Source organism: Aythya ferina (assembly GCF_964211825.1).
Source record: "Aythya ferina genome assembly, chromosome: 1".
Taxonomy (NCBI): Eukaryota; Metazoa; Chordata; class Aves; order Anseriformes; family Anatidae; genus Aythya; species Aythya ferina.
This window is the reverse complement of record NC_140296.1, coordinates 91,436,963-91,460,799: the sequence shown is the minus strand read 5'-3', so window position 1 is coordinate 91,460,799 and position 23,837 is coordinate 91,436,963. Positions and strand designations below refer to the sequence as shown.

Genomic DNA, 23,837 nt, shown 5'->3' with positions numbered 1-23,837 from the left:
TAAATATTCAGATAGTCTGGTGTCTCACTCTCCTCTTAAGAAGAGGAACTGAAAATAGCCTTAATTCTGCAAAAGACTAGACAAACGCAAGATTTTATTTTTGTAGTTTGCTTCTTAATATCACTAGACTACAGCGTGATACCATCGTTTGTGAGGTCTGTGTGGATTTTGGTTTGCCTTGAGAAGTTTGGGGCCCCCAAATTTAGAATTAAAATAAAGTGTTTGGGAAAGGTAAAGGTTGTCTTGGCCAGAATGAAAGCTATTGCTGTGAAAAGAATGAAGGCAACAGATTTTTACTTTACCGATTTGAAAATAGCATGGGTCAATATGACCGCATCACAGCACCGAACTCCTCCCGGCGCTCATGTAGCTTTGGTGGACTACTGGATCACACCAGCCTATTCTTTTAAGGTTAATGTCAGAGTGAAACCTATTTGATCAAAAAAGATACAAGCCTAATGATTTAAATACGGAGGTTGTTTCCCAAATCTGAATACATCAGGCAAGAGCCAGAGAATGAGGGAATTATCAGCACGGGACAGGCTGCTCTTCTGTTAGCACAGGAGCTACGACAGCATGACAAGCTGAAGTTTTGCTGCAGTTTTAATTGCGATGCAGGCGTTTTTCCTAACACCCAACTCTCTGTATTTACCTGCCGGTTTCGCAAGATTTGCCAGCGCTTGGCATTTGCGAGCCCACCACCTCCCGCTAGGTCAACCCCCACCATCGGACGCCAGAGAGCCGCCAAGAACCGGGCTTCCAGCATATTCCTGGCTGCGCAAACTGCTTTTTTTTTTTTTTATAGGGTCCAGACGATGCGCCTCTTTCGGCTCCAGGGCAAGGGGCGGCGGGGCACCCGGGGCTCCTCAAGGGCAACCTGCGGGGGATCCGAGGAGCGGGCGGGGGGCGTGCCACGAACACGGGTGGGAGGCTGCCCCCTCGCGATCCGCGGCCCCCAGCGGGGCACATCCCCTGTGCCGCCCCCCGGGGCGGTGCGGGGGCCGCGGACAGGTGTGGGCCGGCAGGGGGGCGGGCGGCGGGGCGGGGGCGGCCGGGTTTGTGTGTAGGCAGCCGGGCGGCGCTGCCCCCCGTGCGGCGGCGGCGGCGGCGGCGGCAGCGGGAGCCGTGGCCCCGCGATAAAAGGGAAGGGGCCGGGCGCTGCGCGCTGCGGCGGCACCGGCAGGGAAGGAGGGAGGGGACCGGGGAAGGAGCAGGAGGGTTGTGCCGAGAGGAGAGACACCGCCCGCCCGCTCGGCTGGCTGGCTGGCCGTCCGTCCGTCCGTCCATACTCCCGGAGGAATCCCGGGCGGCCCCCCCTTCTCCCTCCCGGCGGGAGGCGGCCGCGCATCGAGGAGGAGCCGCTGCCGCCGCCTCATCCATCCTGCGGCACCGGCCGGCGCTGCCAGGAGCCCGGCGAGCGCAGGTGGGTGGGTGGGCAGCAAGGGGAGCCCCTTGCCCCCAGCCCCCTTCGGCTGCCGGCTCCGGGTGTGGGGTTTGGGGAGGGGTCGCGGCGAGGGGCTGCATGGGGTGGGGGGGTGCCGGCTGCGGGGCGGCGCCCGGTGCGCACCTGAGCGGCCGCAGCCGGGCTGGGGGCCGGGGGGGGTCCCCTGGGGGTCCCCGTGGCCGTGGGGGGCTGCGGTGGGTACCCCTCGGGGCACCCCCGACGGGGGCAGCCGGATGGTTGCGTGGAAGCAGGGTGCGGGCAGGCGGCGGCGCTGGGCTTTTTTTTTTTTAAATTTTTTTTTTTTTTTAAAGAGCATCTTGTTCTTGGAAAATCGCGTTTAATTTCGCTTTCTATTCCAGTTTGTGATTTCGGGTAGAGGCTGTGATTATCGTTGACGTAGCGTAGTGTGCAGAGCGCTCCGTGATGGGCGCAGGTACGCGGGCAGCGGTAGTCACCCATGCGTTCGCAGTGGTGTGCTGAAATGAGTTAGTTTCCGTCTGTTAATGACTTGATAGCGTTTTTCCAAATAGATGTGTGCTGGGGAGTATTCGTGCGAGTGCTTCCAGAGAAGATATGAGCAATTCTTCACTGGAACAAGGGGGAGTACATGCGCATGTAGAAGCCAGTGTTCCCCCGGAGCTCGTATTCTGAAACTTCGCTTTCAGTGAAATCCCTGTTCTGAACGCTGAAAAGCTTTGCTTTTTTTTTTTTTTTTTTTTTTTTTTTCTTCTTCTTCTTCCAAGAAGACTTGAATTTTCTATTTTTGTTTATTTATTTATTTCTGCAAAGGATTAACGTGAGAGTTCTGGGTACTATGCGTTCAGTGTTGATGTAAGTGTTTAATTTGCCACAGTCTGTGGCATATTGCTCAAACTGCAGTAAGCGTGGAATAAACGTAGTGCTTTTCAATACATAAAAAAGTTCAAGATCACTTTTACCTCTATGATATGTTCTTCCATAAGTTAGCTTCTATTCGTATGCATTCTTTACAACCTATGTAACAGTAACTGAACTCAGTGAGCAAATTATATTTGTAAAACTGTGTTCATTTTTCAGATGGAAGAACAAATCAGATTAGTTTTTGTATTTACCTAGCAGTTAAGTGCAGATGTTCTTGTATTCTAACTTGAGAAGTCACCTTGCTCTGTCAAGGTTATTCCCTGTCCACTAGCCAGCAAGGATAATGTAAAAATCTGTGAAGACCGTATCTGTCTTTGAGAGTTCTAAATGTTCTGTTGGGTTAACTGGAGTTGGGATTGTTTTTTTTTCCTGCCTTCCTGAAATTCATTAAGCAACAAATGATAAATAACTCAGTCCAAGGATTTTAACACCCTTTTTGTGAAGGGGAATGCTTTAGAATGGCTGTGTAGGGAAAAAAAGAGTGAGCAGAACAGGCATGGGAATAGGATTTGCAGCATTAAATATGGTTAATTTCTCTTCTATGACTACAGGTGGCAGTGTAGAAGCCAAGAACAAAAATTGGCAGAAATTATGTTCTGTATACAAGAAAATGAAGAGAGTGTACTCATGACTAAGCACAGGAACCTGGAAAACCACAGGTATGTAAAGTGATTCATACAACTGCCTATAGTGCTCCCAGTATTTACTGTATTCCTATGTTCCTGGCACAATAGGTATTTCTGGACTAATGATCACTTCATGTATTCACAATAAGAGCCTAATCAAAATGCCATGGAAAAATCTATATTTGATTACTAAAAAAAAAAAAAAAAATACTTTGAAGGCAGTATGCAAGGACGGGTGGGATTTTCAGACACTTATAGGTTATGTTAACTGTGAAGAATTGGAGCACTAAGTTGCATGATGATTGAGTTAATTTCCTTCTAAATAAACATATTTCATATTGATAAACATGGCAGTAATAGCCTGAAATACGCTTGAAGTGGTGAAACATCAGATACAATAGACAGTTTTCCATGTCTGTACTATTTTCTAATGAACACTGGAGAATCGAAAGCATGAGGAGAGTTATAGACATGTAATTAAAAAGACGTGATTTCAAATGATTGTCCAGTTGTGATGCGTGTCATTAAGTGTTAAGTCTTCTGCAACTAAAAAGTTCTGTTGTTCATTCTTTAAAAATAAGAATTTAAAAGGCAGTACCTAATCAGAGCTCATGATTAGCTCTCATGCTTCAAAGCAAAGGGAAGTACTAGGCTACCTGAGTAATTATTTTCTCATTAATTAGCAACATTAGAGTACAGCAGAGCTTTTCTTGTATGTTTACATCATTGTGCACAGCTGGTAGAAATTAGTCCATGGGTCTGCATTCCAGGATTCCTGGGAAGCCATGGAGGATGGAACAAACTCAGAGCTGGAGCCTGAAGAGTTCTTGGAACTTGTGTATGGGAAGTTACCCTGGTAAGAAGTGTCAAAGTGCAACCATCACCATGTTTGTTAATAAGTTTGTTCTTTTGCATTTGGCTATTCTTTCTCTACTGTAGGAAGGCATTCTCCCTAAATCTTAAATCTTAAATAGCTTCCAAGAGAACCCCAGTGTTTACAGATGACAGAATCCCCTTGTGTCAGCTACCCTGCAGTAACTGGCTGTAGGTACAGTTTTAGTTATCCCTGATTGCAAAGTAAAAACACAGGTGCAGACAAAATGCTTTATTTCACTGTTAGAATGCACTAAGGTGTGCATCCCATTCAGTATAATCAATCAGCTGTCACCAACAAACCCTTAAATTCTGTAACCCTTGAGATTCTGTAATCTAAATCAAACTTTTTTTTTTTTTTTTTTTTTTTTCCCCCACTGATTGAAAAACATCCAGGTTATAATATTTTTTGGGGCATCCAAGCCCTCAAGTTGTAAGCTCCTTGGGGGGGTGAGGGGCAGGGGAGGGGGGAAGGGTTGTACTGGGGAATAGTGAGACCCTGATCTGTGAGTGGGGCTTGTGGGTGCTGTCAATGCTTTCAAAGTACTCCATACCTTGGATAGAGTACCCTAAAGAGCTGACACAGTTACTAATTTCAATTTAAAAGAAAAAGTGAATGAATTTGTGTCTTCAGAGCTGTTCTGCAGGGAAGAGGAGTTCTAACCATCTGTGCCTGGCCATTACATTATTGCTCACCACCTATTACTTCTGAGTGGGGACCCACTTAGGTATAACTGGGGAGGAAAAAGCAAGTAGTACTAAGGTCTGTATGACCATGTAGTTTTTTATTATTACTTATTGAGCAAAACTTAGTTATATAAACTTATAAAGCTTATATGAATAGCCATGTTTAAGATGCCTGAACTGCTTGTGCAGTACAGGTCTGAGTGTACTTACAGCTTTGTTAAACATTGAGTTCATTAGTTTGCTCTAACATATTTAGAACAGAAAATGAAAATGTTATTGGTACAAAAAGTTTATGGAGTCTTCCATTACATCAAGTGTTCACCAAAATATTAAATACAACTGGTAACTAAGCAGTGTGATGCTCAAGAGTTCAATCTAGAGACACTTCTCTATGCTAATTATGAAGTATTGACATAAATGAATGAAACTACTTGTTAAAGTGCCTTTTGCAGTGTTTAGCAGTTATGTGTTCACAGGATGATTCATAGCATTCAGCAAGTTGTGATGAGTTTCCCCAATGTTACTGGAGATTACTAAGTATCTAATGTATTTGTACTGCAGTGGGTTACTCTAAATTAAATTTGATGGTGGAAAAGAGAGGAGAACAATTTTCTATCAACTGAAAAATCAGGCCTATTTTATAGATCAGTTGATCAGTATTGAATTTGTCTTATTGTACAGTACATTTTATACTTTACAATAAAATGTTTATTCATTTTGTCCATAAATACAGCAGTGTGTGTGGGGGGGAAAGCATCAAGACCCTTTCTTGCTGGAAGCTGTGTACACTGTCAAGTCTGCTGTGTTGTTGGAGTTCTAACTGAAAGTAGGATTCATAGCAAGAAACCTGAATTTGGAATCTAAATGTGTAACAGCCAATTCTGAATCAGCAAGTTTTGGTTTTGTAGAACACTATAATGATTAGATGTTGGATGTATTTGTAAGTACTGCTCTCATTAAGGATACAGCAGATGCTACGTCTTAAACTGTCTTCTGATTCTGTTTTGAACTGAAAGTTGTGGCTGGTTTTATGTTCTGTCTTAAAACTGTGTAAACCTTTAAGCACAGTCCATCATTCCACAAGATCATAACAATCACGCTATCATAACAATTGGTGTAATCCATTATCAGTTAACTGCCAATTGTGCTTTATAATCTATCTGGCAGTTATCAGAAATGTCTGTTAATGTTACCATGGCTTTACACAAGAGAAGTTAAACTTTTACGCTTGTTAGTGGTTGTATAGGATTGTCTTGGAAAATTCTGTGTGACTGTACAAAATGCACTGGGCCTATGGACTAATGAGACTGAATGGCAGAAAGAAATGTATTTTTAATATTTATTTTGTGAAACCTTAACAGGTATCAAGCAGTTCAGTATCAAAGGCAGATTTTTAGAAAACAACTAGGATGTCTATCAGGAAGGTGAGGATGATCTGAATCAGAGTCCCTGGGGGGAGATTCACAAAGTGGAAGCTTCAGATGAAGGACCTGAGAGTAAAACTGAAACACAAGGAATGTGTCTGAGGCCATTTAGCCTAGACACTTTGCCTTCTCATACTAATAAGGTAGCTATCATTTGCTAACTGGAGATCTGATATCATGTTCTTAATCTTAACATTATTAATACAGCTGTTGAATCAAAGGGATAGCTGTGACACTCACCATAGCTGGAAGGGGCTCTTGTGAAAGTCACAACATGCTAAGTGCATGTGGAAAGTAAAACCCCAGGCAGGTAGTCCCACAGCAATCTCTAGGCTGGATGCCACTAGGCTTCTATGAGATGTAAATCCTAATGCAGGAGGATGTCAAACTTGTAAAGCAGAGATGATCCTGAAGTTACATTCTGTAGATGAGACCTTGCTCTCAGATGATGGCCAAGTTTCCTTTTTCTTGAAGAATACCACTGTATGGTGTTGTTCCTAGATGATAGGAGGGTATCTCCTGTTGTGTCAAGAAGACTTAGTTAACTGGAGTACAACTAACAGGAGCAAATGATAAAATCCATTCTGGAACATCACGACCTTCTAACTGTATGCCAAAGCAGTTGACAAGCAAAAGGAGTCTAGACCATCTCCACCAGCTGGAGAAGTTGGTGGAGAAGTACTGGTGACAGCAAGGCTACTAAAATAGCTCTGGAAGCAAAATCTGAGTTATCAGAAGGTTAAGAATAAAGACCTCTGCAGCAGCATTCTGTACAGTAATCCCAGTACCCTGTATAAGAACAAGCAGAAAGGGCACACAGATCAAGAAGACCCAACTTCTTGGGCTGGAAGTCCATAACAATGCTATATGTAGGACAGAAGTTGACAAAAGTCACATGGTAAAGAGTGGAGAACTGCCTGAAGAAATTCAGTCCTATGTAGACAGGAGCCCAGAAGAATAAGCAGTCAGACCAAAACAGACCAAAAAGAGACAGCTTCAGAACAAATGAATACCCCCTAGCAACTTCTTATCTGACTTTTTAAAGTTTTTTAAAAAAATAATTAGCATGGTTAAGCAGCTGAATAGAGCAGGCTGTAAGGAATGGAAAGATACCCTTCAAAAACGTGAAACTTGAGCAAATTAAGCATAAAACACATGGTGAAAATAGAAAAAGCCTGAGTGATTTGTAAAAGACGAAGAAGCTTGTCACAAATAATCTTTAAAAACTTCAGAAACAGGGAAACCATTGGGCCAATAGATGACTAAGACCTAAAAGAGCTCAAAGAAGATTGTGTTGTATCAGGGAGGGTATGAGGTGTTTGTGTTCACTGTGCAGGAGCACTGGATGCACTCAAGAGCTGTAGATCTCCCTGTATAAAAATGGTGAACTAATGACTGTGGCATTAGCCTCACAACATTGCATTGGTACCAGTAAAGTTGAGGGTTTGCAAATGTAGTAGCAGTCCTTAAGGCTACCGGAAAGCTTATAGGAAAGAACGGGATGAGTACAACTGGCATTCATTCCAGCCAGCTTGCTGGTAATTATAACAATTATAATTATTACAACATAAGACCAGGCCTTATGGATTCATGGACAAATTTGATTTATCAGGAAAGAGTCAGCACAACCTTTGTAGAGCTGCCTCATCAGTCTGAGTTCTTTGAAGACATTGAGACGGTGAGTAAGTGTGAGCTAGCTGATGCAGTATGCTTAGGTTTCAGAAAGTCTTTTGAGAACTAACCACCAGTGGTGCTTAGCAAAATGAAACTGCTATGACATAAGAGGAAAGGTCCGTCCTAGACTAATAATTGGTTAAAAAATAGGGTAGAAATAAATTATCTGTTTTCACAGTAGGGACAGCAAAAATGAAAGCCAGTTATGAAGAGCCAAGGAGGGATCTTGTGATACTTGTTAACTGGGAGTGAAGCAGTAGATGAAGATGATATTGATAGGATGAAGTAATGCATGCAGGGGAGAACAATCCTAGTATTATTGAGTCTGTAAACTATTACCACTAAAGGAAGAGATTTTGTAGGGAGCTTGCCACAATAAATCCAAGTATCAATTAAATGTTCAGAACAGGTCAAAAAAAAAAAAAAAAAGATTAAGGAAGAATAGCTAACAAAACAAAAACCTGCTATGCCAGTCTATAAACTCTCATAGTTCATAAATTGCACCTCTGGGTGCAGTTCTGATCCCCATATTTAAAGGAAGGGAAGAGGGGGGGAAAAAAAAGTGGGGAGATACTAAAACTAGAAATAGGTGGCAGTGATGATAAAGAGCAATTAAATAGATTAGAAATATTCAGCCTGGCAAAGAAACAGCTGAAGATGAAAATGAAAAAAGTCTATATAGAAGTATAATGGAAAACACAAATAGGGAATGCACATTAACTGTCTCATGTATTACAGGGCCCAGAGGGGATCAAATAAAATTTTCAAGTGACAGATTGAGAACAAAATAGTGTTTTTGTTGTTATTGTTGTTTTGTTTTTCCCCCCCACAGTGAATAGTAGTTCAACTGTGAACCACTACAGATACTGGAAGTTTATCTGGGTTGGGTTTTCATTGCGAAAGCTTAGAAGAACATAAGCCACAGTCTCTGAAAGTTAGAGAGGGGGAGGATCCTGTGTCCTGCCTGCTTTCCCTGTTTGATTGTGCTTCCATAAATATCTGCTCCCAACTTTTGCAAAAGATGCAATATGGGGGTTGGATGTATCTTTGGTTTGACTGAATATGGCAGTTGGTATGTAAAATAAAGACAAATAGCAGACTCCTAAAGAAAATGCTGACTGTATGCCACTCCTGATACATAACAGAATTATTGGTGAAGAAAATGTGTTGAGAAGATTTTTTTTGTTTGGGGGGCAGGGGGACTAATAACTTCCCAAAGAAAAAAAAAAAAAACCACACACACAAAACAGTTTTCTTCTGAGACTGTAGCAGTCCTCATTATACCAAATTGACAGCTGAAGTTTAGTGCCTATACCATATACTTGATAATATTTGTTCTGAGTTGCTGTTGTGGTTTAACCTGTCTGGCAGCTAAACACCACATAGCCTTTCGCTCCCCCTTCCTCTCTGGGATGGGGTAGAGGAAATGGGAAAGTGAAGCCTGTGAGTTGAGATAAAGACAGTTTATTAAGACAGAAAAAATAATAACAATAATGATGATAATACTACTACTACTAATACTGTGTACAAACAAGTGATGCACGATGCAATTGCTTACCACCCACTGACTGATGCCCAGCCTAACCCCGAGCAGTCCAGCATTCCCACCCCGGCTAGCCATCTCTATCTATTGTTTAGCATGACATCAGATGGTATGGAATAACCATTTGGCTAGTTTGGGTCAGCTGTCCTGGGTCTGTCCCCTCCCAGCTCTTGCTGCACCCCCAGCCTGCCCATTGGCAGGGCAGAGTGAGAAGCTGAGATGTCCTTGGCTTGGTGTAAGCACTGCTCTGCAACAATTAAAACATCAGCATGTTATCAGCACTCTTCTCATCCTAAGCCAAAACATAGCACCCTACCAGCTACTAGGAAGAAAATTAACTCTGTCCTAACTGAAACCAGGACAGTTGCCAATATTCAGCTTTAGTTCAGTGATTGTTCAAGGTATGTTGGGCCTCTGTTGCAGTTTATCTTCAGATGGGCTGAGTTAAAAACTGAGCTGCAAAAAATAAAGCTTAAGTTAGAAAAGCTGGAGACAGTCTTGTGCGCATAATAGCATGAAAAATAATACAGGTTTTGAATCATGAATATGGAGGATAAAATCCCATTTCCTATTAATAGGGTGAGATTACACCTAGGTTCTTACCTTATCCAAGCATTCAAGGACTTTTAGTCAATAGAATACAATAGAGTTGGACTGAATGAGGACTTGGAGAAAATAGGTTATTAAGAATAAAGGATGACTTGACTGTTAGATGTGAAAACTGTATTTAAATATTAAAGGGATGTGAAAATTACAGAACAAGAATTATTTAGTAATTCAACCCAAGTAACAAAGTGAAACTAGGGAAGAAATAACATAATGGAAGAAAAGCCTCCCAGTGTTGAGCCCTATGAGCATATGTAAGCACAACTAGCAGAGAAGTGCAGAGCTGGAGCAAACACAGTACTGCAGGCCCTACGGAGTTACGGGAATAGATGTTGGTATGTATGCAAAGGCTAGCACGAGCCAAGGAAAATTAGTCTTCTTGGATTCCTGTGGCTAGTCACAACAAACTAGCTTCTCTAGTGGGTGATACGGAGCACGCAAAGCCTCTTCTGCTCTAAATTACCTTCTAGAGGAGTCTTTCTCTTTCCACACAGGCAAGGGAGGCATAGATGACTGGCCTTGCTAAGTTGAAGTTGCCCTTTGAATACACCCATTCTGTATGCAAGTATGGGACCTGATTTTCTGAATGTTTTAGTAGGTCACCTTTTTTTTCAGTGATACTAGAATAAAAATACATAGGAAGACAATACTAGCTAAACCTATTTTTAAAGCTTTCGTGACGAAATGGATATTTCAGACTTCTTAAAATTCAGATTGTCCTGCAGTTTTCTATACTTGCCTGACAGAGATAAGAGCCATATTAAAAATTAAAATAAGACATGTTTTTGTTTAAAAAAAGCAAAGATTTTTTTTTTTTTTTTCTGGAATAAAAAGATGAATCACACAGGAGGAGATACGAAATTTTTTAAACTACTGAAGTTAGGTAATAAAGCCTGTTTGAACAAAGGGATTCATTAATATATCCCACTAAACACCCCAACAAGCCTTTTCTGTTTCTCAAGCATGGGAGAAAAATCTCATTAGCCTAGTTGTTTTAATGATCTCCTTGAACGCTTTTTAGTTTTCCTATATATTTAACAATAGCAAAACATGCTTCAAACAATTTTTTTTTCCTTTTTAATTCCCTATAATAGAATATGATATCAAAAAAAATAAAGTAAAAGAAAAAAATCTTATTTTCCCCTCTATTTGAAACTTTATGTTATAAGGTAATGATGCTGAACCACTGGCAGTGTGATATTAAAGGAGATTTTAGTCAGCACAGATGACAGTAAGTTTTTTGTTTTTTAAAGAGGTACATTATAAAACAGAATTTCACTAATACTGTACTCATGGGGTTAGACTTCCAAATTATTTAAAACTGTACTTTAAACCATAATGTGTGGTCTTAAACAGATAAGAGAACGCAGCAGCTAAGTACGCTCTCAAGCAGTATTTATCCCAATGTTATCTCAGGAAGCTGACACTACTGCGTATCATTTATTGGATGGAATCAGCTCTTTGGAAACTGCTTCAGTTAGATTTTTCTGATGCAAAGCCCTCTGAGAAGACAGGGTACGTAGTTAAGATTGTGAAACATCTGCGTATGTACCAAACCTTGTTTTATTTTCTTTTAAATAACAGCTAGACTTGATTTTTTTTTTTTTTGTATTTTTCCTTTCTTTATACTTTTTTTTTTTTTTTTTATGTTGTTTTGGAGATGGTGCCTGGCTCTGCAGTTGTTCTCTAATGCCTCACAAATAGTTGATTGTATTTCTTAGTTTTCATCTGGATGGTTCTTACTGTTCCCGATAATTTAAGTGGTTGTGCACTCAATAATAATAATAATAATTCTGAAGTCAAAATGAAAGTCACATGCTGTCCTTGACTCAGATTTCAGTTACATGAAGTCTGTGTTGCTCACAAAAAAAGTTGTAAGCTCTTATGAAACCCTAGATAAAATGGAAGCCAGATTCCAAAGCAAAACAAAAAACTTACTTATCAGGTCTCTGCTGAGCCACTGACCAGGGACGGATGTACTTCTGACACTGTGTCCTATAGCCTTGAATCTTGCTAGTTCATGAAAATGCAAAGAAATTCTAAGTCCGCTAACTTAAGGGACTGAAACTGTCACAGATTGCTTTTTCTCCTTTCAGATGTGCCTTCTTTTCTGTTTTTTGTTTTTGTGTTGTTTTGTTTTGGTTTTGTTTAAAAAACTTCTCTGCAGTTTTACCACTAATCATCATCTAGATTCCCAGATACTATACTTTGTTGTTTATTTTGACCTATTTCTGTGTTTCCTGAAACTTGTAGATACTGTCTCACTCTTTCCTTTACTCCATGCACAAATAATTTCTAATTGGAATGAATATTTAACAGCATGTGAAAGATCTAGACATAACACTGACCCAAATCTTGTTATTTTGTGAAATTTAAAGAAGTTTTTACTTTGCTTGATACATGTGAAAAATCTGGGTTACCTTAAGTGGTAGTGTGCTGCATCAGTTTTCTGATGAGAAATGCCTTGTGAAGACTGTTTGGTTTTACACATTTTACTTCACAAGATAAATGTGCATACAATCAATTATGGAGACCAAGCCAGTACTGTCAACTTCTTCACCCATGTTATCTCAGTTGCTTCCTGTTGTAGTCATTTGCTTGTTGAATTAGGAATTCGTAAAGGTGAAAGTTCCTGTGGAGTATGGTTAATATCCTTTTGAACAGGGGTGTTCTGTTGAGTGGTTCCTGATCTCTCAGACTGTAGTGTAAGTAGCTCACAAACTCTATTGCACGCTTGGTTTAATATAAATCGTCCCTGGGAACATGGTTGTTGGAAAAAAAAGTTGAGGATCTTCTGATTTCTCCGTATCAGTGTTGTAGCCAAAAGGTCAGTCATGGCTGTGTTTGTTTTCTGTGATCATTTTCTGTGATCCGGTTCTTTGCTATACAGTTGATTCTGAATGTGTGGAAGGCAGGGGTGTTCACCCCACTGAGAGTAGTCAGACTATTAGGCTACCATACGTAGAGGTGTTGGCTTGTGTTGTGATTGTGCTGCAGTCACAAGGCTGACCTTTCAGGGAAGCACTTCCCCATCTTTCCCTTCAGACTACTTGAAGAGATTCCTACTCATCTGCTGAAAGAATAAACACAGGTACCTGACTTCCAGAGGTGGTTTTGGATTCTGGATGGCAGGTCGGAGCAAGTCCCTAGCCTCTATAGCACAGGGTCAAAGCTGTAGAGGGATTTAAAGTCAGTGTCTGTACTTAGGGTTAGGTTGTTTCCATCTTTTCATGGGTACTCTGGATTGTCTTCTGAGGCCTAGTTCTCTTTGAGTTGGTATAAAATCAGATGTTTCTCAGAACTTTGCCATATGTCACATTTTAGCTATACATTTAGACTCCAATGTGCAAAAGTTTGTGAATTCCAGCATAGAGCCATTGAGTTTTCACGTGAAGTTAAGTGGGACATCATGACTAAGGTGAATGGAGATAAGTATGTAAATAAGACTCTTCAGGGTTTGAAGTCTTGCTGATTTCTGTAAAAGTACTTTTTCATTTGCTCTGTGTATCTTTTTTTTGTTGTTGTTGTTTTCAGTACTCTTGAAACTGTTAAATCAGGACTAGTTTCTTTTGGATGAAAACCACAGCTCTATTATTGAGAGAATCTTCTATTTAAAATTCTAACTTTCAAGTTTGAGCTCCAGCATTGTCCTACAAAGCCAAAAAATAATTTCAAGAATTTCTTGCAAAAAGATCTTGTGAATCTTTTCTTTCACAATGTTTTCCAGTGAAAAGTACTTTTTTTTTTTTTTAATTTGAACCATCTTTTCTCCCTCTCTCTTCCCTCTTCCCCCTCTTTTTTTTTTTTTTTTTTTCCTTGTTACAGACAGAACCTGGGAAATTTCAACCTAATAAAGGTACTGCTTTACGTTTGTAGGACTAGGGCATGGAGGAGAGTGGTAGTGGTGCTCAAAATGAGTTTTGAAATGTTTAGTAGGTAGTAGTCGTTTCAAGAAGTCTGCTTATAAGTCCTTGATTCAGCAAGTCATAGAAAGCTTGTATGAACTTGAAGCCAGGTGGACTACTTACTTATTAAATACCTTGCTGAGTTGTTCATAAAGCATGAGTGGTTCAATAATTACTTTGATTTCATTTTAACAATTCAAATTAGAAGAAAGTTTTGTCCCATAGAAATTCCATTTTCATTTACTTCTCATTAATTATTATCTATGAACATAGCAAACCTATAAATGATATAAAGTTGGGAAGCTGAAAAATTATTAGGGAGTTAGAATTAAACTTAGCTGTGAGGTTTTTAGGTAGTGGTATAGTGTAAACAGTGAAGTTTAAGAAAAAGATGTAACCATTATCAAATGCATAGGTAGTAGGTGACTTGATGACAGGTGGTAGTTGGGTAAGAATTTTAATGCTAGCAGTAGAGGTTAAGTTGTGCAGTGGGAAGGAAAAGCTCATACCCATATTTTACATTTACCAGGTACTTCACAGTTAATGCAGTCTGAGATTGTGACAAAAGTTGATCAAAAGGCATACAAAATATAAACAAAAGGGAAAAGAGACCAGGCAAGATACGATGACAGAATACTTAGATATAAAAAATGTTGTTTTACCAGTATTTTTTTCAAGTGAGTCTCATTACACAATTCCAGTTTTTTCATCTGAAAACTGTTGCCTGCTCTCTGAGTTCTTTTTTCTGTTACTCCCCGGTGGTCATGCTCTGTCAAAATGTGTCCATCTAATTGACCAAATTTGAACTAGGGAGTACTTTTTATTTTATTCAGAAAATGCTATGGGTCTTCACCCTTTAGGGGTTTTTATTTTTATTTTATATTTTATACATAAGTGTATAAATCAAAATCAAAGATGCAAAGCTTCATCACTTAGACCAAGTGTTTATTAAACAGAACTGGACTTCCCTTGGATGATGGCTGTTCATTTTCTTGATTATGCGATGAATCAAATGTTGCTGTGTTGTTGTGGAAATTCTTAGATATTTCAGTTGCCTGCTCTAGTCTCAAATGTTCTTTTACCATTTCCATTGCCAGCATGTATTAATCCAAGACCCTTATAAGGAAGCTTCTATTCTATTATTTTAAGAAACTAGTTAGACCATTACCATTTAGAAGCAGTTAAGTTTTCCACCAACTCTACCAATAAAGATGCTTGTTCTACATGGCAGCTTGAATAAGTGATTTCCTTCTGTTCCAAGGCTGTGTCACTTAACTGTGTTGATGTGATCCCCTCCCTGCCCCCACTTCTGCTCCAAGTTTCAGTATTTACTTTTCAGTATTAAAATGTTCATTATTGTCCCTCTCTAATAAACTTATTTGTTACCACTTTGTCAGGCTAGACTTCTTCCCCTTGCTTTTAGGTGGCATTATTTTTTGTTTGAGTTTTAGTTGAATGGCATTACCTTTGACTTTGGTGAGGCATTCACAAAGGCTAACTTGAGCCTAGTAGGAATACTGACTGTGTTTCTTTTCTGGCTAAAGGAAAATGAATGGGATTTCTAGGGCAATTCTGAGTTTCCAAGTTAGACTTTTTTTTTTTTTTTTTTTTTTTTTGAATTGTCCTCCAAAGTAAGCCACAGCTTTTACAGAAGGTACCAGCTTAAGTAATACCCTCTACTATTTCTTCAGTCCTATAAATGAAGGGTAAATGCTCCTTTCTAATTCTTGTAGCTGCAGCAAAACTGGATTTGATGGCCACTGGTGAAGAACTAGATGTATGGTTGCTGGATTTATCAGAAGAGGAGAAATAAGAGGAACACTTGAGAATTATGATTTTTTTATTGAGTTACAGGGCATATGTATTCATGTTGTTTTGAACTGTGTGTAATTGATACTGAATATACCTTACTTTAGTGATTGACTTTAGTTTCAGTTTATAGTGACTGTTGGAAATTAAAGAATGCAAATAGTTTAGCAGGGGGGTTCTCAGGGTGGCCGTCACATAACTGAACTACAGATACTTGGTGGCTGGTGTCACTAGCTTCATAATGTAGAAATTACCTTTTATCACAGTGCTGAAAAATCCATCCTGTTTTGGTACGTAGAAAGTTGTACTTCTGTCTTACCTGAATTGAGCAGTCTTCTGAAGCTGGTACATGGATTAAAATATTATGTGCTGTTACAAACCTGTCACTAATGAACTCATTTTAACATGGTTCAGTTCTTGGACTATATCCCCATCCTTGTTCTTGCAATGGAAAAAGTTGAGAATGCTACCAAAACAAGGCTAGCATTGAGATCTCAGAGGCCTTCGTACTCATCCCTTCGTGTGTGTTTGCATAATGTCTGTTTATAGGCTATTATTAAATCAGTGATTATAATATGATACTAAGGTTATATATGATCTTTCACAATGCATAAGTTCTGGGGCTTTTTGAATAAAATAGTATCTCTGCTCTAAAATAGCTTATTGTAGAATCCTAAATACTGGACAACAGACGAAGCCCTTGCTGTGCGCTCTTTTACCTTCTCTTGGTTCATTAATTCAGAAAATTTACCTCAAATATATATGTCTGTGTATTCTAAAGATGAATTCCAAGCCTGAATTTGTAACACTTCTGTTATTTGTATCTCATATAATTCCCACAGAAACCTGTTATTGAAATCTGATTAATAAGTTGGCTAAATTAATAGCATTTCTCAGGTTTTAATGAGAGTAGGTTTAATATTTGTAATTCTTGACTTCGGTATTCTGATACTTATTTTTTTTCCCCAACACTTCCACATATGTTTTCATTTTCTTTTTTATGTTTTCATTTTCTACATTAAGTTTTTACATATACTGGGAGAGGATTGAGGGTGGTGGAAGTATGGAAAGATCTGCAGAGAAGCAATACCTTGTGAGTTAGAGAATTAAATTGTTTATTTAATGTTAGTAATTTGCTTAATGCTATACCCAAAGTCTAGGTGGTGAAAGAAGATTTGGGGAATTCCTTTAAAAAGTGATACCAGAGTAGGAAAGAATGTTAACAGACAGTGATTAATTACTTATTGCAAGAGGGGAGCTTTTTGTATCTCTTCTTGGTTTGAGATGAGTTGCCGTATATTGAGAAGACAGAGACTGGCAAAAGACTTTCCTGTCTTACTAAGTTTTGAGATCAGGAAATAACTAAATTTACCATGGGGAGTTTACCTAACTAACCACAACCTTTTACTAATATGTTCATTTTGTCCTCACATACAAATTTTGAAATAAAAATGCCAGCACACATGTGTCACTGATGGGAAGTAAAAGGCAATATTTTGGTCATAATTGGTAGGAGGCGAGACTGACGTTCACATGAATTTTCCCCAATTGCAGGATGAGTACAAAATATTTCATAGAAAAATAAATTATTTCTAAAAAAATCTGTCATCCTGGCATTTGGAAATGCTTGTGCTTTCCTAGTCTTAATGTTTTGTCTTTAAAAGTGGTTTTCTAAAAAGTAGGAAATACTTCATTTGTTTGAAACGTTCAATGTTTTCTTTTGATTTCAGTCTCCAGCTAAAAACCTAAGACAGCCCTCAGACTCTTGTTTTCAAGGCCAGAAATACCGTTACACTCTTTTAAAACCCCTCTGCACATCACAGGACATGGAATTTGCTCAGCGATGATTCTGCTGTGCTCCCTATCTTGCAAAGAATTAAGGGGTTGACAGAGAATCTATCACTTTGCCTAGCACTCTGTTAAGGCAGTTGATTATTCTTACTGATAATTTTTACAGTTTTAACTCCTTCAGTCACACTTGGAGATGCTTCATTTTTACCCCTTAAATCATTAGTAGCTTTTCCTATGTCTTCTCCAACTTCTTTTTTTTTTTAGCATCTTTTTACATACAGTTCAGGTGTCTGCTTTACAGTATTGTTCTCACCATACATTGAAAAAGCAAGATTGGCAAGTGGTTTTCTGTTAGGTGTCTAGGGATGGCCCTAATCATTTTTTTGCTGTAACATTGTTTGCAAGGCACATGTGAAATGACTTCTTCAGTGACCTAGGGCGTTCATGAAGATAGCCGTGGTCCAGGTTATGGTCCCAGGCTTCATACATGCACTGACTTTCTGTGTGTTTAGAGGGGTATGACATTGCATTCACATCGTATTTTTTGCCTTCACTACGTGTTGTGTATGCAGTTGAGAATTTGGGGAAATACCATGTCTGACTGGTGATAAGTCTTCTGATAAGACGGTATCTGAGTCTAATGGCACTTCTTTAGCTCTGATTTTACTGAAGGAGCATTAAGAGTAAGAAAACTGTCTGAAATTTTATGTTCTTTAAACCCTTGCATTTTGTAATGATTAAAAAGTTAGTCAATTACATGTATGCTTACTCACATTTAACATTACACTTTGCAATTAAGTCAGTGAACTGTACTTTTCTCTTCTATGAGGGAAAAACTAGAAAAAAAATACTTTTTTATTATTTTTAACAAACTTTAAAAGCTGTTAGGAACTCCCCTGTTCCCAGTTTGCCCCTTTGCAGTCTACTTACTGTCTTTCCATTAAGTTTGATTTTTTTGTTGTTGTGCTTTTATCCCCTAAGATAGAGGATACTCACGCAGGCTACTGTCACTTTCTTTCTTTTGTGATCTTCAGCACCCTAAGGTCACCTATCTGGGGTGCCTTTGCTACAGTGGTACAGGAATTAGCCTGGCTGGGTGATGGCAAAGGCAGGTTTATGGCATGGGGGTTGGAACTAGATGACTTTTAAGGTCCCTTCCAACCCAAGCCATTCTTTGTTTTCAGCATTTGGGGAGGGGGGGTAGAGATGCAAAGCAAGAAATTAGTCTTATCAGTGGGAGCTGTGAAGGGACAGACAATGCATAGCAGGGGGCCATCATGCAGGACATATTCAGGCAAAATGGTGCAGAGCGGCACTAAACAAGGCAAAAGGCATTAAAATTTGATATGGCATGGAATTGCAATAGTGTTGTCACGGTATGGTGGGTCTTCATCTCATGTCATATACATGTAGTTCGTTAGTGTGTATGCAGAAGGCTGGGCCATGTGCAATGGATGAGGAGCAGTTACATTTCTGTCAAGCTAAAGGCTGCATAGATTGCCCAGCTATAGATAAACTAAATTTTTAGAAGAGAGGGCAGTGGGAATGACAACAAATTACGGAGCGTATAGAACAACTGTTGCAGCGTTACATCAAGATAAAAGATGCATGCTAGGATTGAGTTATGCTACCTTGAGTTTTTGAGAGTTAAGTGTACAACATACTAGAACTTGAAACTAAAAATGGAGTTGGGGTGTGAAAGCTCAGGCATTGTTACGACTGAAGTGAGGTCTATCTAGAGGAGTGTATAGGCCTCTGAAAACAGAAAACCAGAAGATAGTGAAAGGGTGCTCCAGATAAAATGCTGTAGACAGTCTTTATATGTGGAAAAAATTGTAAACATCTTGATATTTTTCTGGACAAAAAAAAAAAAAAAAAAAGAGAGAGTTTCTTTCAGAGCTAAATGTTTAAATTCATAAAAACTGGGGGATCACATGTATCATATACGTCATGAAAAATAGGGGAACAATGTAGTTCTGCACAGCTATTCCAAAAGTTTCTTTTCTTTTTGTGTTCCCTAGTACATGCTAAAAATATTTTCAATATCTTAACATCTGCATTACTATGAAAAATGGTATGTCTTTGTTGCTGTTCTTGCATTACATTTTGTTCTATGCTCTCTTCATTTGGGATGTGAAGTCATGTTCTTTTGTCAGTTGTGTACCTAATTGCCCTGACTCTCAAACTGCACTGTGCACCATTTGGAAGAGGTTGTTTCTTTTGTTCTGCCTCAAAAGAAATTCACTCTGTATCTTGGGAATATGGAGTTAGTTGATTGTGAAAGCGTCTTCTGATTGGCAGAGAGGGGCGGGAGATAGGGAGCAAAGCCTTTCTATGTAGAAAACATGAGGCTGAAGACAGGCTGGATGTGAGTGTATTTTGCATACTACTTTGTATTAGTGCATCTAATCTTAAATGCACCAGTATGTCCTATTGATGTCCCCTGCAGCATGGGATGCATGGGTAAGGCCATGCCCCTGACAGGCTAATGAGCACCGTGTGTTGGAAGAAGGTGCTTGAGTGAAGGTGGGCTGTAGTTCTGATGCGTGTCTCAAGTAGAGGAAGCAAAGCAGGCAAAAAATAGGACTGTGATTGCTGTGAACACAAGAAAGGGAAGAGAAAAGTTAAGACAGAGTGGTAATGGGGCCAAGATAGTAGCAGGTGAGGGGACAGCTGGAGGAGGTTATTAGCTGTTGGATGCTGCTGCTTTCCAGTACACTGCCTGGAACACCAGATGCATTTATTTTTTTCTGTCCAAGTTGGGGCACTGGAAAAGATGATGCCCACAAACTGTTGTTAGTTACTCAAATGACTCAAGCAACAGAGCTGAATGATAATGCTCTAACTTTGACAATTGCACTGCTGAAAGACAATAGGTTGCCACACAAATGAATTTTACTGCCTGGTTTGATTCCTCACCACCTCGTCTCCACCCCCCTTTAAATCTGTAGAAATTCTGCAAGTACACAATGCACTTTAAAAGAAATGTTAAGGGGTCGGAGACAGGCAGACAGAACAGGGAAATGCTAAAACTGAGGTTGCATGTTACTTCAATTTTGCTTTCTTGGATGTATGTGTTGTTGTAAAATATTCTATTAAATGGCAACTTTTGTAGTTATTTCTCCCCTCCCCTCTACCCCAAAAGAAACATGCCTGTGACAAAAAGGTGTTTATGGGATGAATGAGAGATATGTAAGGGATTAGATGATCACAAATATTCCAGAGTTGGTTTGCTTGGACAAAGCTGTAGAATGCATTCAGCTGCCCTAGGCAACCCCCTTCTCCCAGGGGTTCCTATTGACTGCCTCCATCTGCAGCTCCCATCTTCTGGGCAATAGCACTCATACCAACAGCTGCCTCTGGGGTTTACATATGTTTAATGTTCTCACTCAGAAAACTGCTTGTGGTAGGGGTTTCCCTTTTTTGTACCCTTGCTGTAAGCCAGCAGCACAGCAGCAGTTCCAGGCTTCATACAAGTTCCCTATGTGTTTCAAAAGAGGTGCTGGGCCGTGCGGACAGCCTTCATTTATCATTTTGAAGTAGCCAGTATCCCACTAATGGTGCATACACTGTACTTTTGGGAACATCTCATCTCTAAATTTCTTCTTGTCACAAGAGCAGGAAAGTGTGAATGACATAGGGCATTGGACAAGGACAAAGGAGGGTCTCATGGCTAAGACATCAGGTGGCATGAGAGGGAACTGAATTCTGTCACTGTTGCCTGTACCAGTGTTTTTGTATGAAGCTGTTGTTTTGTGGCAAACGTCTAAAATGCTGGTGTATGTCTTATTTTTTGGATTTCCAAGTCAAATCCAGGAGCCACGTGGTCTTTTAAAGCTAGGTTCAGATGACTTGCAGTAAGAAATTCAGTATAAGTCACAACCCCTACTACAGAGTAGTAGGCAGTGAAACTTAACTGTTGAATCGATGACACGAGACTGGAAAAATCCAACAACCAAGACTGGGAATTGTTTAGTGTTTGAATTTGCAATATCAAGTCAAACATAACTTACTGGGACACTCCACACCCCAATTTTTGATGTTCTCCAGAGAGCAATGTGCTTAAAGAGAAGTGTTTGAAACAAAAAAAAAAAAAAAAAAAAAAAAAAAAGGCAATAGATATGTCAGTTAATCTATAGCTCTTTTCTATATTAAGTTAGTTTTAAATAGCATTAAAGGCTCAATTTAGCAGAGCACTTAGTAAGGCATCTAACTGCATATTTGAATTGAGGCCAGGATTGATAAACTTGGATACTGTGTGATAATACATTCTAATATGATTGCTGAATCCACAATGGTTAATGTGTATGTCCCAAACACGGCTGTGCTTTGCTTCTGCTGATATTTGTTGTTTTTTTTTTTTGTAAATTCCAAAGCCAATTTATTTGTGGCTTTGGGTAAGAAGTAGTTCATGCATTTCCAGAAAGAATGGGGTGCAAATGATTATTTTTTTTAAAGTAATGAATTTATAAGTAAAGGATATTCTCTAATTTACCCGAATATCTGAGACGCATCTCAGAGCTCAAGCTTGTTTTGTTTCCTTTAGCACTCTTTTGTTCAATGGTTATTGTATCATTTGCTGTGTCCATACAAGATTGTTACAGAAGCCTGGAGAGGGTGTTCTGAGAGCTCAGAGACCTGTAAAGAAAAGAATTCCTTTAAGTAGACTAGCATTAAAACAATACTCATTCTTAATTTATGGGAAAGCATTAAAATTGTGTCTGAAGGGTCACTGTAATAAGGTCTTTACCTCATTACAAAAATAAGAGACTGACTGTTTTAAAACAAAACACAACAGTGTTAAGAGAAGATTTTCACGGCTTCCAAAAGATAGTAGATCTATGGGCAGTTATCTTCTAAAAGGAGGGGATGAACTTTAAAATTCACTAAAGCCAAAACATGAATGAAGAAGAAAAAAGGGAAAATAGTGCAAGGAATAAGGAGCGTAAAGAACGACTGGTATATAGAACAGGTACATAAAATATTAACAAAAATTTTTGAAGTCTTGCTAAAGTCATTTCAACCCAAGCTATCCTAAAGAGAAACAAAATAATAAGATACATTGCTTTCACCTGACTTTCCAGTAGAAAAGTATTGACTTCCATTTCTATTTCCTTTAAATTCCTGTGAAAGTTTTTCAAGTTATTTCATTGTGGCTTGGCTAGAGCACCTTGGCTAAATGCTATTTAAAAATCTTGTAAAATCTTTCATAAATGTATAGGAAAGTAAATATATATATATATATCCTTGGATTATGGACTGTTATAATTTCAAAAGTTCAAATTAATCTCAGCGGCTTTGTTCCTTCTACTTCTCTATGTAAATCAAAGGAAGACTCAACTGAATGCTGTGCTTTCTCTGCATGAGCATGATGGCTTCTAGAAAAAGAATATCTTTAGGATGTGAGAAAGCAACCAAAATGTTTACATTCAAAACAAAACAGCATTTATAGTAAGAAAGAGTGTATTTGATTATTTTAGCATAAAATATAAATGTACTTGTTAATAGACCTATGAAATAAATACTTTCAGAAAGTACTTGGTGGTGTAGAATGTAGAATGCACTGTATTGTCATAAAACTAAATAAAGCAAGTAATATTTGGTTTTCATAATACATTTGACCAACATATTAAAAAACATGGTTTGAATTAAAATTTAATAAATCTATTACCTTTGTATTTGGGAGGGGTGGGGGGTGGGAAATGAAGTTGTTTCCATTTTACTTGTAGTTTATGATCTCCAGTTGAAGGATTCTATCTGGAAATCCTCCCATAAATCGAGCATAAACATCGATAAAATACAAAATAGTATTTTACTGTACAGTGATAGGGCACTTTTCTACTCTGCTAGTTATAACAGCCTTAATTTTGAGGCTTTCTGGGGACAAAATTACCATTTCTTTGCTGTATTTCTGGTGATCATTTAGTGATCATAGCTAAATCATAAGAAACAGTAATTTAAAATTTTCACCTTTTCTTTAAAATGAAAATCTAAGTAAGTTTTATGAAGATTACTTTTAAATACCTATCTCTGCTAGGCAAAATACAAAAATAACACAGTATAATTTTCTTTTGTCCTTTCTTTTTGTAGGAGTTATTATAAAAGTAATTATATCAGCTAAATTCCTTTCCTCTTTCAAACCTAGACTTATGTTTAATTTCTCTGCATCTATAAAGAATTAACTCTTTTTTTAAAACCAGCAGGCAACAATGACTTAAAGAATTTTCTCATCAAGGATATAATCCTATATTCCTATATTGACCCATCTGGATAGAATATATTCCTCTAGTGTTGAATCCCACTGGCTGTTAGTTGTAGAAAATCACATTAATGGATAGATGATGCATCAGTAAGATAGAATGTGCCTTAACCCAACAATATGTAAAACACTAAGTACAGAGTAGTAATCTGTAGACACTATCCTCCTGAAAGAATCTTTCTATAAAATTATTTTTCAGTACCATTTGTTTTTTGTAGCATTTCAGACTCAGAAAAACTTAGGTAGCTGATATTGGCTTAGTGAGTAAATTGTATTGTATTGTATTTTAATTTACT

The 23,837-nt window shown here is 38.8% G+C and overlaps 1 protein-coding gene across 1 annotated transcript in view; it reads left to right on the top strand.

The window, feature by feature from the left end:
* Positions 1–815: 815 nt before the first annotated feature.
* Positions 816–23,837, top strand: part of LOC311434969 (uncharacterized protein) — a gene marked incomplete at its 5' end in the record, with an annotated part of 194,717 nt that continues 171,695 nt past the window's right edge. Inside the window, 4 exons of the mRNA XM_084515507.1 lie at positions 816–1,013; positions 1,068–1,423; positions 2,896–3,003; positions 3,741–3,826. Of these exons, the coding sequence (XP_084371633.1) occupies positions 816–1,013; positions 1,068–1,423; positions 2,896–3,003; positions 3,741–3,826 (748 nt within the window). The remainder of the gene's footprint in view (positions 1,014–1,067; positions 1,424–2,895; positions 3,004–3,740; positions 3,827–23,837) is intronic.